A 14,096-nucleotide genomic window follows, 5' to 3' on the forward strand; every position below is an offset into this window, starting at 1 on the left:
ACAAATATAAATACCGAAGAGTCACATTAAAAAATCATATATAATTATTTTAATGGTATTTTTATTTTTTTTAGGTTAGTGTGAAATTTATTTTATGCTTTGAATAGTATTATATTTTTATGATTTTTAGGTTAAAATAAATTTTGCGCACGAATTTTCACATAAGATTTAAGGGGTTATATCCACTAGTGAGTTTCAAAAAATCGATTTTATTTGGCATATACATATGTAATATGTATATAGGTATATCGAATGTACATATATATATTATATATAGAATATTCTCTGAAAAAAGGTTGATCCGACAAATAGTTTCGGAGATATGAGCGTATAAACGGGTTATTCCCGAAACGCTGTCTTCAGTGTTGATGAGGAAAATTTCTCCGAAACAGCTAGACCGATCAGCATGAAATTTTCATTTGACAGTTCTTGGACGGATGAAGTTCAGGTCCGTTCTGGTTAAGTAGACTCGACTGTCGTGGGAACGGTTTCGCAAACCTTCGCGGGTCCTGCTGGCGATCGGCTAATGCATCAAGAACAATTATTAAAGTACATTCAATTCTTTAAATGCACATTATTTTTGTTTATTTATGAAAAAAATTGCCTTTTAAAAAATTACAAAAACCTAGTTTTTTCTGACTTGCTCTTTCATTTCCTTCAAAAAAAAAAAACATAACAAGACGACACTCATCAAAATTAATGAGTATTTATAAAAATGCTTGTTGCCGCAATTACTATTTCTATATGAAGAAATACTATGTAGAAGGAAAAAAAAATCCGAAAGTAACTAAAATTCGCTTTGAAATATCAAATGAAATTATAAATAATGATTTCTGTTTATTATCATATATACATATAATATAATAATCATATATATATGTAATAATATATATATGTATAAAACTCATTTCCAAAAAACAATATTTGTGGCATTCTTCCAAATTTAATTTTATTTAAAGTGCTTTGTCAATTTTAACTCCTTAAAAAATTGTTAATTTTTTTTTTGGTTTATATGTATTTTATTATTTCCTCACTGTTTTAAAAACACATTATTTTCCAATTGAGTTTGAATGCATTAGTGTCCAATTACAATTGCTCACAAACTACATACAAATATGTTAATTCATTTTATTTTATTATTATGTTTTTTTAATGATTTTAATTTTTTTTGTTTGCTTTTTTCGTTGATCGTCGTCTGTAAACAAGTCTCATTTACGGCTGATGTGCCTAACATTTGTAATTGTAATCGTAGAAGAAAATCTAACGTTCATAAAAATAAGTTCATTTGAGTGTTATTACAATTTGGTGCTTGCCTACTAACTCCTTTAGTTTTTTGTTATGCTAACTTTATTTACTTTATAAAAAATGACTATAGCATACATACATATGTGTACATACTTTAAATAAATGAAGAATAATACTTTTTTTAACGGCTACATACATACTATTGCCTTAATATATATGTATGTATGTATGTAAGTGCCAAATATTGCTTAAAAATATGAGAGCAAATATTTTTTAAAAATATATATCTTCAATAAATACATGTGTGTGTGTGTGTGTAGGTATGCTTAATAGACTAAAGAAAACATTATATGAAAACATGCATTTCAATGCCAAAAGTATACGTATTCTAAATAGTATAACCCAACATAGGTATTGCTAATGTAGTTATAGTAGCTACGTTATAAATATAATATGTATGTATGTATACGTAAGTAAGTGGAAGAGTTTTAGTAAATAAGTACATTAATCTACAAACTAAAAAATATAATAATTTTATGTTGACTAGGCGCGCCTGCCTCTTTTGTTTTCTGTGGCGTTTTGTTTTTTTTTTCTTTATTGTTTTACTAAAGTTTTATTAGTTACAGTCAATTTATACATACACAAGTAAGTCTTGAAATTTTGGCTGTAAGTTCTACGACATAGTTGCTGGTACCAAAGTTATTTGACGAAAAGTTATTTTTTTATTTTAATTTTTTTTTATTTACTTTTAGCTTTTAGTTGCGTGCAAGTCTGAACATTTTTGTTATTTTTTTCTTCGAAAACGTTAGAAAATTGGAAGTAATTGTTGTTGTTATTTATTTGTATTATTTTTATAATTTTCTGTTTTTAGTTATGTGAAGCTGAACTGAGTTACGTCTTATATTTGCATAATCAATATTTAATTTTTTGTTCCTTTTTTTAAATTCAGTCTTTAGTTTTGCGGCTTTGTGCATTTCTATACTCTGTGTATCGTATTTTTCAATTACTAATTTTTAATTTACTTTCTTTATTTAATAATTTTTTATTTTCAATGAAATTTACTCGTCATTTTGTGTATTGATGCTTGTCGGTAATAATATTTTTATGTATTGTATATTTTATGTAAAAATTTGTCTGGCATGCTTCATTTACGCTGTTGTGTTCAATATGTACGTATGTATGTATGTACCTATGTATATTATGTATTAGCATCATATTAACGGCCTATAACTTACGCTTACTGTGAATATATAACGATAATAAATAGTTGTTAATCGGTTGTGCAACACGGTTAGTTGTGTTTATATGTGTGTTTATGTGTATATGATTGTGTGTGTGTGTGTGGACTTCGCAAGTTTTCTTATGTGGTTTTATGGTTCTTTGGATGGATGGGTAGGTTTTGTGTGCTAATTGTGTAAATATTTCGTATATTTAATTAATTGCATGTTGTTATTGTTGTTACTTATTGATCTAATGAAAAGTGTTTTGTTTTTTTCCATAAGCTTTTGAAAAGGCCTTTTTTCTTCTGAGGCTTCTGTGACGTATTGTTAAAATTGCGCGCCTGTTCCTTTGGCGTGGGTGGGAGTGCTAAATAAAAAAGGAAAATATGTTTATTTTAATTTTAAGAAAATACGATGAGATCAAATTTGACTCGGACTGCTACATTTAAACCGAATCGATAGAATCTTGTTTCTAGATTGGTGCAACCTTGGTTTTATATTCGTGTGAAGTTTGATCTCCATAGGTCAAATAGTGTTAGTTTGCCAGTTGTTTGTTTACGACGCGAAAATTTTGTCTGGCAATTTTTACCATGGAAAGTTTGTGTTTCAAAAGGAATCATCACTACGGAATCGGTGAAATTGTTGCAGAAATGTTTTGGAGAGTTTACTTTACCACGAACATAAGTATCTGAGTGGCACAAAGCATTTAGTGAAGGTCGTGAAGTCTTCGAAAACTTGTCTCATGCGAGTCGTTCATTTTCACCTCTCTTTATGACGATAACATCGAAAAAGTTAACGAAACAGTACTGGAAAATATTCGCGTTGGCATCAGAGAGATAGCAGAGCATCTTCACATCTCTTATGTTTCGAATCAACACATTTTCGTTAATTTTTTGGGTATGAAGCGTGTCAATGTTAGACTCGTAGCAAAACACCTGAACCTTTTACAAAGATGACGTCAAGTAGAGCTCGCAAAAGAGTTGCTTGACAACGAAACTGAGTATTCTACTTTCACCAAACATTACTGTTGACGAGACGAGTGTTTATGAATATGACGTCGAAACTGCTCAAAAAATCTAGAGAATGGCGCTCCAAAAATGAGCCGAAACCAAACAACAAAAATTCGCTAAAGCCATTGAATGCCATCTCAGCCGAGCCTCATAACAAGTGTAAGTGTAACAGTCCGCTTCAAATTTGATCAGATGATATTGTTCATTACTTCGAAAACGATGCTCACCAGTTTCTTGTTCGAATGGTAGATTTCCATCCAAAGTAGTATCCGAATATGGCTTGCCCTTGCGCTCTTTAGTGTTCTCTGTAATATAATTATTGTTATTATTAGTTGATTCATATTGCTTATTATTATAGTAAGGGGGAAAAAATCGATTGTCTAGATCTAGTTTCTTTGAGTTTGTGTTCTCCAGCATGAAAAGAGAAAAATGTGTGTTCCAATAATGGTCGAAAATAAGTAAGTGTCTAATAACGCAGGAAACTTTTCTTAATGGCCTCAGGTTCCAACTTGAAGCAACATTTTGTGGATAACACTTCTTCAGCCTGTGGATTAGAGACAAATGAGAAGTAGACTGAATTGCTGTTGCTTGGGGGCCTGGCCATAACGGCATCGCTGAAAACTGAAAGCTCGCAAGAGGCAGCACGCTCGGGCCATTTACTACGGAGTGGGAACGAGCTAGTTTCCCGTTGTCCTCCTACGATCAAGCACTGGTCCCATGGACCTCGCTTGTGCTTAGCAGTCGTTGGACGATGCCAGATCACTCTGGTCTAGAGTAGAACACATGATATCCACTAAACTACTTGCTGTCCACAAGGTGTATCTTGCCGCAATCGTAGGAGTTATTACAAGACATTATCCATTAGGCATCCATGTTAAAATTATATGGAGGAGGCGAAGTAGAAACATTCAAGCACTTTCTCCTTCATTGTTCAGCTTTTGCAAGACTGAGATTGAAACATCGGGGCAGTCATACCAGGAGAGAGAGTAGAAACTGTAATTAGCCACTGTCTGGCTGCCTGAAATCTATATTGTCGATTGTAACAAAGGGAGGGGCTTGCCTACATTGTGCAATTCCAGTGGAAATGTACTTATGGTCTCTCTGTGTTTTGAGTTGTGTTAAAAGAGAAAGGTACCGAAAACGTATGTAGAGTCAAAAGCCTTGTGTTTTCTCAAAAAGGATACAATAAGTTCCAGGGTTTAACTCTATATAGTAATAAATCTCAAAGACTGTTGGCACTGTCTTATATTCACGATTAATACTTGAAAGTGGTTCGGAGAAACACATACTGTTACCTACTTTTCTTCGCAATCAGAAGGCTTGTTACGCGTCGCAGAGCTTCTCTTGGCGATTTATTTAGAAATGATGGCGTCAAATTTGGTGGCAATGTCAATGGTTTTCTTGACTGACCCGTCCCAGACATGCCAGCTGCACTATCCCAAACGCGCGACGAACTGAGACGATCAATATTCTCTGTAGAGGCTGGACGCATGGAACGTTGTTTGGGATACCAGCCGCGTGCCGGTGCACCAGCTAAGCGCAACATCTCATTCGATGCAAGCGCGTGATTCATCGAACGTTGACGACACATGCCAGCGCCGAAGGTGTTGCCACCTGTGAGTGTAAAATAACTATGTAACTGTTGTTAACCGTATCAAACTAATAATGCATACCACCTGAAATTCCACCCATGGTGTTACCCATATTGATGCTGTGTGAGGTGCTGGAACGAGGCGCTGTACGCGAACCACTTATGGCACTTTCTGGTTGACGTCTGAACGGAGTGCGCGGTATGTCACAGCTTCTGCAAAGCGATCGATCGAGCAAGTCATGATCGGTGTTTATTAGTTAAAAACATAACTGTTCACTTACCCTCGTGCAAAAATTGGTGTTTCCGGCAGACTACATGAAGTTTGCAAACGCAATTCTTCACGTGGTGACTGTTTCAGACTACGTTTGGTGCCATAGGAAACGTAACGCTTCGTTGAATACGAGCCATCATATTGTGATCCCGTTGGCGTAGTAATACCACTACCGTAACCTAACATTTTCGGTGATCGCTTCTTATAATGTGAATCAATGGACCAAGATTTCATCGTATTCGCCGAGTGGCCACGATGTGGTGGCACAACCGGTGGCATATTTTCGAAAGCAGGCGGTGGTAATGGTGGCAATTCGTTGCTGAGATAACGCAAAGCGCTCATATTGTCACGATTTCGTCGTTCCTCGCCGCCCAAGGATGACGGCGTATGAATTTCGGCAGTTGTCGTTTTCTTAAAGCCTTTGCCAAGGCTACGGTTGCTCTCGTTTACTAGGATCGGATCTTTCGGAGATGGTGGCAGTGGCAAAGCATCATAGTCCTAAAAAAATTATTATACGATTGTCATATTGTGGCATGCCTCGAAGATTTAAGTTATACTTACGAATAGATCGGGATTTGATGACGGTGGTGATGGCGGCAATGGACCAAACGCGCTTTGAGACAATAACATCTCCTTGGCACTCTCCGACTTATGCACACCGGGACGAAATTCGAGTGGACGTTTATGATGCGCACCACCTTCAACGATGCGTACGGCAGCAATATCCCCACGTATCAGTGCATTTATATTGCCATCGACCTTGTCAGAGTCTTTACTTGGCGCTCCGCTGTAGCTAAAGTCACTGTATTGTTCCTCTTCCTCTTCAAGTGTGGGTGCAAGATCGGTACGTGGAGTCGTTGTTGTTGAGGAGCGCAGATCTGAAAGCGAGTTCAAGAGAGAATTGTATATTTTTGGAAAATCGACAAAAATATAAGTGGCTTATCCTATCTAGAAACTATTTTATGCAAACCATGGGAAAAATTACATAATGCATACTAAGACTATATATGACCTTCTTGATTACTTTAATTTATTTCTCGTTGTGTATTAATTTGACTTAGAACTGTGGTCAAAGATTTATTAGATAAAGCTAAAAAAGATTCTGTTCGGTCTGCCCCTTCGAGACTTTGAACTTTTTTCTTTCTGGCTTAAATCATTTTAAATACGCATATTCCATAAAGCCATCATACCCTAATATTTCACTTCTTTCACTTATTCCTAGTTAAATTGTTTTTCCTCACCTGAAAACTCTTGTCCTTTTAAACAGCCTGTTGTATCATTCTTGTAGCCATACATATTGCACGCATCAAAACTATTTTTACTAGAAAATAAGTTAGCAACTTCGTTAGGCTCGTTTTCTTCAGTTTCTTCATAGCTTGAAGACTTTGTGTTTATCGAATCGTTGCTACGTCTTTTTGGCTCTCTATTAAGGGACGTCTTCTTAACAGGAGCAAGTAGTTCTTAAAAAAAGATTGAGATTAAGCAAGAGTTACTGGTAATGCATTGAACACACGAACCTTCAGACGATGAGCGGTCACCTTTATGCACAGTCAGCATTTCTTTGGTAAAAATATTTGGTAATTGTGGCTCGAGATTTAAAGAAAGGCGATCGCTATAAAATTATTCAAAATTAAATTATTTATGTTAATACTTTATTTGATATAATACTTACCGCGGCGATGGCAAGGTTGGTCCTTGTGGCGCTATTAGTTCTCCGCTATGCCTAACATTCGCGCTTAATGTCTCGTTCGGTCTACAGTTTTCGTGACCCTCCATTGAAGAGAACTCTTCATAGTCGCTTTGGTCGCGTGTATCTATGCAATTGAGCGCTTCAGCATCCTTTTGAAATATATCCATGGCTGTTGGTGGTTTGTTTGTGGTCCGTCTTATGATAAATGTACCTTTACCCAACATACTCGTATTCGTATGGCGATACATGCAGTGATTTAAAATATCTCCGGTGGATGCTGTATATTGATCGGAGTCATCCAAGGCGTCTATAACAATCGGTTCCCGGCGATAAGCGCGTTCATTTTCTTTGGTGTAAAAGATGTCACTAGCCACAATGGGTAAGGGATAAACACCATTCTCCGCTGTAGCAACACAATCGACAGTCTGGATGGTTTAAAGAGATAAAGCGAGCGTATAGAAAATGAAATATTAGTGAGCGCGTTTACAATGAAGCTTACATGTTTTCGTGTCGATTTCTTCTTCGCTGAATTTTTCGACTTCTTTTTGTTACTTTTAAAATGAATTTCCCACGCAATACCGGTTTGTTTGTGTGGTGAGGAGTGCGATGTAATTGGCGATAATGACTGCTCTTCAATTGAATCGTCCGAGAAATCATCTTCACTTACTAACCTAAATTCATTTGCAATATTTTCCTTACGTATATATGGCTTTTTCATAATATTATTTGGTAAATCCAACGCTTTATTATCCATCAGACCAATACAATTCGAACTTGACGACGACGATGAAGAGGAGATCGAAGACAAAGGATTAAGTATATGGCAAACTTCTTTATGTTTCTCAACGGAGGATAATATACGTTGTGGACGATTGGAGACGCGCTTATGCTCGGATGGTGGTGAATATCGACCTGGATATATTGTAACGGGATGTTCGTTTAGAATTGGCTCTATAATAGTTCAGAGTAGACAAGAAAAATGTTAAGGTATACTAAAGGTTAGAGCACATTTGTACTACAATTATTACCTGGCAGTTTCGCCAATCCTCCACGTAGTACCGCATTATGTACCGCACTTATATCAATACCCAGTTTATTACGTTCACCATTACAGCTAACACCACGCGTAGTTTTACCATCCAATGATGTGGAGCGCGCGCCGCAACATGGCAAACTGGAATAGTTGTTGCTCGTCAGTGTCGAAGCTGGACGCGCTTTTGGCTGTAATGAAAACGTATGTAGTTTCCTACTTCCCTGAGAAACCGTAACGTATTTATGTACCCATTTACAAGTACATACATATATACTTACCAATGTGGATTGTATAATACTCTGTTCGGCAGGTGTTTCCAGACTTTGGCAGGTAACATCTGTAGTGTTGTTAAATTCGTGAAACTCTTTAGTTGGTGTAGTAATTGGTGGTGCATTACTGCCGATACTGCTCTGAGAGATGTTCTCGAAATCTTGCTTATGCATGCTGGAAGTTGGAATAATAAATATTTTAAAGGAAGTTGTTGTCGTACAGTAAAAATACATATTAATATCCACCTCATTTTTCTTCATAAAAACAACCCTAGGTGCTTTAAACAAAGTAGGGAAAAAAGTGGTCGTATAATATCTTCAAAAGATCCCAAGCAAACGTTCAATGGCTAATCTCGAGCCGAGTCAACGTTTCAAGTTCGCCATATACGAGAAAAAATATAAAATATTGTATATATCGCTTTTCTTAGCTCTCCAGCATTACTCGTAAAGCCCAACCGTTTGTGATCTGAGTGGGTTACAAACGCTTGGATTTTAAGAAACGTTTGTTTCAAAGTCTCACAGATTGAAAGAAAATATTGTAAGATCTTATAAGATTGTATTCCAGGAATGGCTAAGATTCTATATTTATACGAGAATATAATACACATACATCCATCGTCTTTCTTAGCGGATCAACGTTATATCTTGCTTAGATCAGCGACGGCTGTGCTTTCTGAAACGTCTGCTTCGAATTCTCACTAATTTAACAAAAGGATTACAATGATATAAAAGGGTAGAAACTGGGAATGTAAGTCTTGGCTAGATCCTTTGGCAAGCTTCTCATCCTACGAAAGTTGTTGTTGTTGTAGCGGCAGAATTCTGCCGAGTGGACAATCCTTGGCCGGATAAAAAGCCGGATCCGTTTCGGTTACATAGACGCGACTGTCGTTTTAGTCGTCTGACCTACTAATACAATAGATTTGGGTTGAAGCTTTTTTGAATGAATAAAATAGTTCGGGTATGTCCATTGACTGCCAAATGACTGAGTTGACGACCACAAATAGACAAAAACTGATTTTGTTTTTTCAAAAACTATTTCCTTTTATCTCAATATTGGGAAAAAAGATTTCATGAGATCCTGTGGTCTTGTCAATAATATTGTATGTACTAATTTCTTTAAGCGAAAACATTCCGAACGTGGCTCAAAAGAGCTCTTTCAGCTTTCAATAAAAGAAACCGCTATTAACTTAAACGGTATCACGGGGCATCTCTACACCGGAAGTAGGACATCTATTAAGATGTTGCAAGATGCCGTGTACGCCAGTTAGAAAGCGAAATACAGCGCTTCTTTTTACGGAAAACAAGAAAACACTACACTTCAGATAACCGTCTACACAAATTAATCACACTTCCACCGCACACAATCCCTTTCAATGTGCTACTCACTTCTTGCGACTAAGGCTCATGTAGCCATCGTCCTCAGATTGATTTTCACCATTACCACCTGCGTTCGCTGGCTTTGATGTATCTTCGAATTCAGAGATTATATCATCTAGCACCTTAATAGGTTCGGGTATTTCGTCTGGTGAAAAATTGCTATGCGCCTCTGGTCGCTGTGCTTCAGTGGAGGATGAAACAGGTGTCGTTTCCTCCACTGGCTCGACCTGCTGCTGCGACTGTTCATCCACCGCGACCGCCTCTGCCTGCTGTGTCTTTTCGTGACTGTTGATTAATTAAATCAGAAAGAAATTCAATTAGTTTGCGTTACGAAGATGACGATGATGATGACGAGCTGCGACACTACATAAAACTAAACGCTATGAAAAAATAATAAGAGAGGGAGTCAAAATGAGAGCGTATATGAAGCTGGCGGGTGGAAAATGAATAGCTGTGGGTGATAAATGGCTTGTACAACAAAGTATATGCATGTGAAAATATTTTGTTTTACATTCTTTAGTGTGTATGCGAATGTATGTGTATGTGTGTGTGTGCTTGTGTCATACCACGGTGTTGCACCAAAATCCGCTTTGGAGTCAACGTCTTCGTTTTCGTGGACACCAGGTGACGTTGCCGCTTCGGAATCTGCATTAGTTGTTTGTATTGATTCTTCATCGGCTTGTGACTCCGCTAGATTGCTGGAATTTGCACAGTTGCTAATCGACTCATCAGAACCGTTATTCGATTCGTTTGTATGCAATAAATCCGAGGAGGTGGCCATTATTTCGTATTTATTTGTTATTATTATTAATTTTTATTTTTTTTTTATAATATATTAAGCGTAGGTTAATAATTTATAAAATTCTGCATTCGAAGAGCGCGGAAGAGCGTGGAAGAGAGCGTGAGAGTGAAAGTGTAGTTGAAAAATTTAGTTAAATTGTAGCTTTGAGAATATTTAAAATTTTATTATTATTATTTTCACTTAAATTTTTATTTTTAATTTATAGCTAGACTATTTTTTATACACTTTACATATGTATATATGCGTGTGTATGCATGTACATACATGCACTGCTTGCTTGCTAGTAATTTTCTGTGTTACTTGTTTAACTATTTTCAATTAGCTTGCGCAATGTTGCAAAAAAATAGTGTTGTTGTTTCTTTTATACCCTCAACAGGGTATATTAGGTTTGCCACTAAGTTTGTAACAACCAGAAGGAAACGTTGGAGACGCTATAAAATATATACATACATATATGATATATGATTAGCACGATGAGCTGTTCGATTTAGTCATGTCCGTCTGTCTGTACATACGCAAACATGTTCTTTAGTTTATGTGATATCAATCTCAAATTTCGCACACGTTTTTTTCTCCATAAGAAATTCATTCGTTTGAACCAACAATATCGGGCCACAATAGGATATAGCTACCATAAAAATCAAGTTCTCGTATGAAAAACTTTTTATTTGAAAAAATATCTTCATAAAGTTTGGCATGGATTACTCTAGATGACAACGCTACAATATCTTAACAAATTGTTCGGTTCGGAGCACTATAGCATATAGCTGCCATACAAACTGACCGCTCAAATCCAGTTCTTGTATGGAAACTTTTTTATTTGTGAAGCGTAGCTCGATATAAACCGAAGTTATCGTTTATCTTGTTTAATTATTTGCAAATAGCTTGCGCAATATTGCAAAAAATAAATTGTTGTTTTTTTATTTTTTTGTGTTTTTTTTCTCAGCTGCACAATTATGTATTGAATTGAATGCTATGCATATTTTCACACTTTTTCTAATACCTATATATATTTTTTTAACACATATATAATTAGTTGCACCGGCAATAGCTGCTAATCTTTGCATTAGCCGTGCGTCATAAACACTCAAACGCGCACTTTACTTTGAGCAGCGGTAATTAATACTCTGAGTAGGCACATAAATGTCTATATGTAACTAGAATATGCACAAACATGCTTATAAATGGCTTTAAAGGTATATATGTAGGTATATAAAAATAAGCATATACATATGCCTGTTTTACAACGGGGTACATAATTTTCACAAAACCTTGCTGTCTATTTGGAGTTTGCTTTTTGCACTCACTTATTTATTTATTTTTTTTATACATATGCATGCATTTAAGCTCATTTCAGTTAATCAATGCATTTGCCAAACACTTTTTTTTTTGCTTGCAGCACATATAGCACATACACACGAACACTTATGCATACATATGTACATGTGTAAGTGTATAAAAATTTTGATTTTTTCACTTTGCACAGAAGTAATATTTACCCGGAAAATCAACAACTACATTTGTATGTGTGTATGCATGTAACAACAATTTCTGGCTTTTCCTTTTATGCCCAGCGAAACAGAAATTTTTCCACAGCCCAGCAAATAAAATCAGGGAAAATATATCAAAGTGCTGCGATGAATGAATTCAATTCTGCAATGCAACCGGACAGTGTGCTGTTATTATTGCTGTTGTTGTTGTGTAGCTTTTACTGCCGCTGCTGCTCCTCCTAACACTGCCGCTACTGCTACTGCGGCTGCTGCTGCTGCTATTTTGGCTGTAGATATGACTATGGCTATGGCTGTGATTGTGACTGCTGAAGTATCGGAGTCTGGCATCGATTTTTTCATATTTTTGTGAGCAGCGCTTTTACAGGATACTAAACTCGACGCTGCCGTTGTTGCTGTAGTACTTGCTGTGCTTGTTGTTGTTGTTGTTATACTCGCTGTTGTAGTAGTACTTGCTGTTGTTGTTGTTGTTGTTGTTGCTTTTCTTAGCTATGCTGCTGCCACCACTGCCACTGCTGCTGCTTTTGCTCTTGCTATTGCTGTTGTAGCTCATGTAATTGCTGCTCCGTTTGGGGGAGTGTGAACGCACGGCGCTGATTTCGTTTCGTATCCAACTGTGAAAGGTCACTTTGGTGCAAATACAATACATCTCAACGCTCGCAAATAATATACGAAATTTTTTCCCGTTATCACTCACACATATTTTGTGTTAATAGCAACAGACTTTCCGCTTAGACATAAAGATTTTCGACTTTACCGACATTTATGAGCACACAAAGCAAACCACATAACGGCAGCATAAACCCTTACGTCTAATACACATTTATACATATACATATATATCTTTGTTTGCGTGTGCATAAACAATTTTCAGAGGAAACGACGAAGCACTTTTCCTTTCCTTTTGAATGGTCCGCGCCTGCATTAGTCGCTTTGTGAGCGTGTGCTGTGTGCGTACGTGTTGTATGTTTGTTGTTGCTGTTGTATACGTTTTGCCATTTTCCTTTCTTTTTTGTTGAAGACTTTTGTTTAGTTCTAAACTTTTATTTTATTTTTTTTTTACTATGTATGATTTGCAAACCGTCCCGTCGCGTATGTGTCTTTATTTAGCGGCTTTCACACTTGTCTGTTTTATCGATTATTTGGACTTACTGCTTGCGCGATATGTTTTGTACGACGCATTCTATGCAATATACTTGGTGCTTTTATTCATTTCCGTATTCCCCCGAAAAAAGCAAGAATTTCTGCTTCATTTTTTGCTGTTGTTATTGTTGTTGTTGTGGTTTGTATTCCCAACTTTGCAAATTTCGCAAGCACAGCTCGAGCGTACACAGCAAGTTTGAGTTACATTATTAGACTGAGTACGGTTTGTGGCTGTCGCTGTCGTCGAGGCTGTCACCAGCATTGTTCATTGTTAGTTGAGTCAAATTAAGGAAAAAAGTATCTAACAGCAATCTGTGCGCAGTCACATATGTGTGTGTGTGTGTGTATATTTGTTGGGTCGTCTCACCAGGGAGCATGTGAGCGCGCATACTGTTAGATACTCGCACTAATAAAGCAAATCACTTAACGCTCTAAAGTCGCGCACAGTCTGTCACTTCTACTTTTCTTTTGCACTTTTCTTGATTTCGGCCCCTTTTCACTGACTACACACACACGCATGCATATACTTAACATATGGGCTTACATCTGTTTTCCACCCCAGCGCGACTAGCACGCTATTGTCGGTCAATTTTACACGCACAAAATGCCTCACGCTGTGTTTTGTAGACCTAATTGCCAGTGAATTGCTTAATAAAAATATTTATTATATAATTGCGTTAAAGAAATAGGTCTGCAATTTGAGAATATCGAAGATCAGTAGGGTCAGTTGTTCCTATTTTGTCAAAGCCTCTCAACTTCTAGTTTGAAAATTCTTGATAAACTGAACCTATCTAGAGACTAACTCTGGCTTTAATTGCTTATGTAATTTGTATTTAGAAGAAAAATTATAATCATTGATGCTTTTTTGTTGTACCTAATAAGAGGTACTTCTAGTTGAAAAAACAACCTTTTTTTTCATATTAACAATTTTTGCTTG

At 36.5% G+C, this 14,096-nt stretch overlaps 1 protein-coding gene across 4 annotated transcripts; it reads right to left on the reverse strand.

The window, feature by feature from the left end:
• Positions 1-189: 189 nt before the first annotated feature.
• On the reverse strand, positions 190-13,397 carry LOC106627190 (uncharacterized). Of its 4 annotated transcripts, none has more exons than XM_014247232.3 (15): positions 12,008-13,397; positions 10,273-10,570; positions 9,716-9,991; positions 8,339-8,504; positions 8,056-8,248; positions 7,527-7,978; positions 7,010-7,452; positions 6,855-6,949; positions 6,579-6,797; positions 5,899-6,215; positions 5,348-5,835; positions 5,152-5,279; positions 4,775-5,089; positions 3,685-3,780; positions 190-2,832 (listed from the first exon to the last, which is right to left on the reverse strand). In XM_014247232.3, the coding sequence occupies exons 2-15, from the start codon at positions 10,485-10,487 to the stop codon at positions 2,708-2,710; spliced, it is 3,528 nt and encodes a 1,175-aa protein (XP_014102707.2). In that variant the 5' UTR covers positions 10,488-10,570; positions 12,008-13,397; the 3' UTR covers positions 190-2,707. The 4 variants fall into 4 exon arrangements, with proteins under 4 accessions (XP_014102707.2, XP_014102706.2, XP_014102709.2 ...); XM_014247231.3 differs by having other exon boundaries at positions 5,149-5,279; positions 12,008-13,396; XM_014247234.3 differs by having other exon boundaries at positions 3,703-3,780; positions 12,008-13,395.
• Between the last annotated feature and the right edge of the window lie 699 nt (positions 13,398-14,096).

Source organism: Bactrocera oleae, chromosome 3, assembly GCF_042242935.1.
Source record: "Bactrocera oleae isolate idBacOlea1 chromosome 3, idBacOlea1, whole genome shotgun sequence".
Classification (NCBI taxonomy): domain Eukaryota; kingdom Metazoa; phylum Arthropoda; class Insecta; order Diptera; family Tephritidae; genus Bactrocera; species Bactrocera oleae.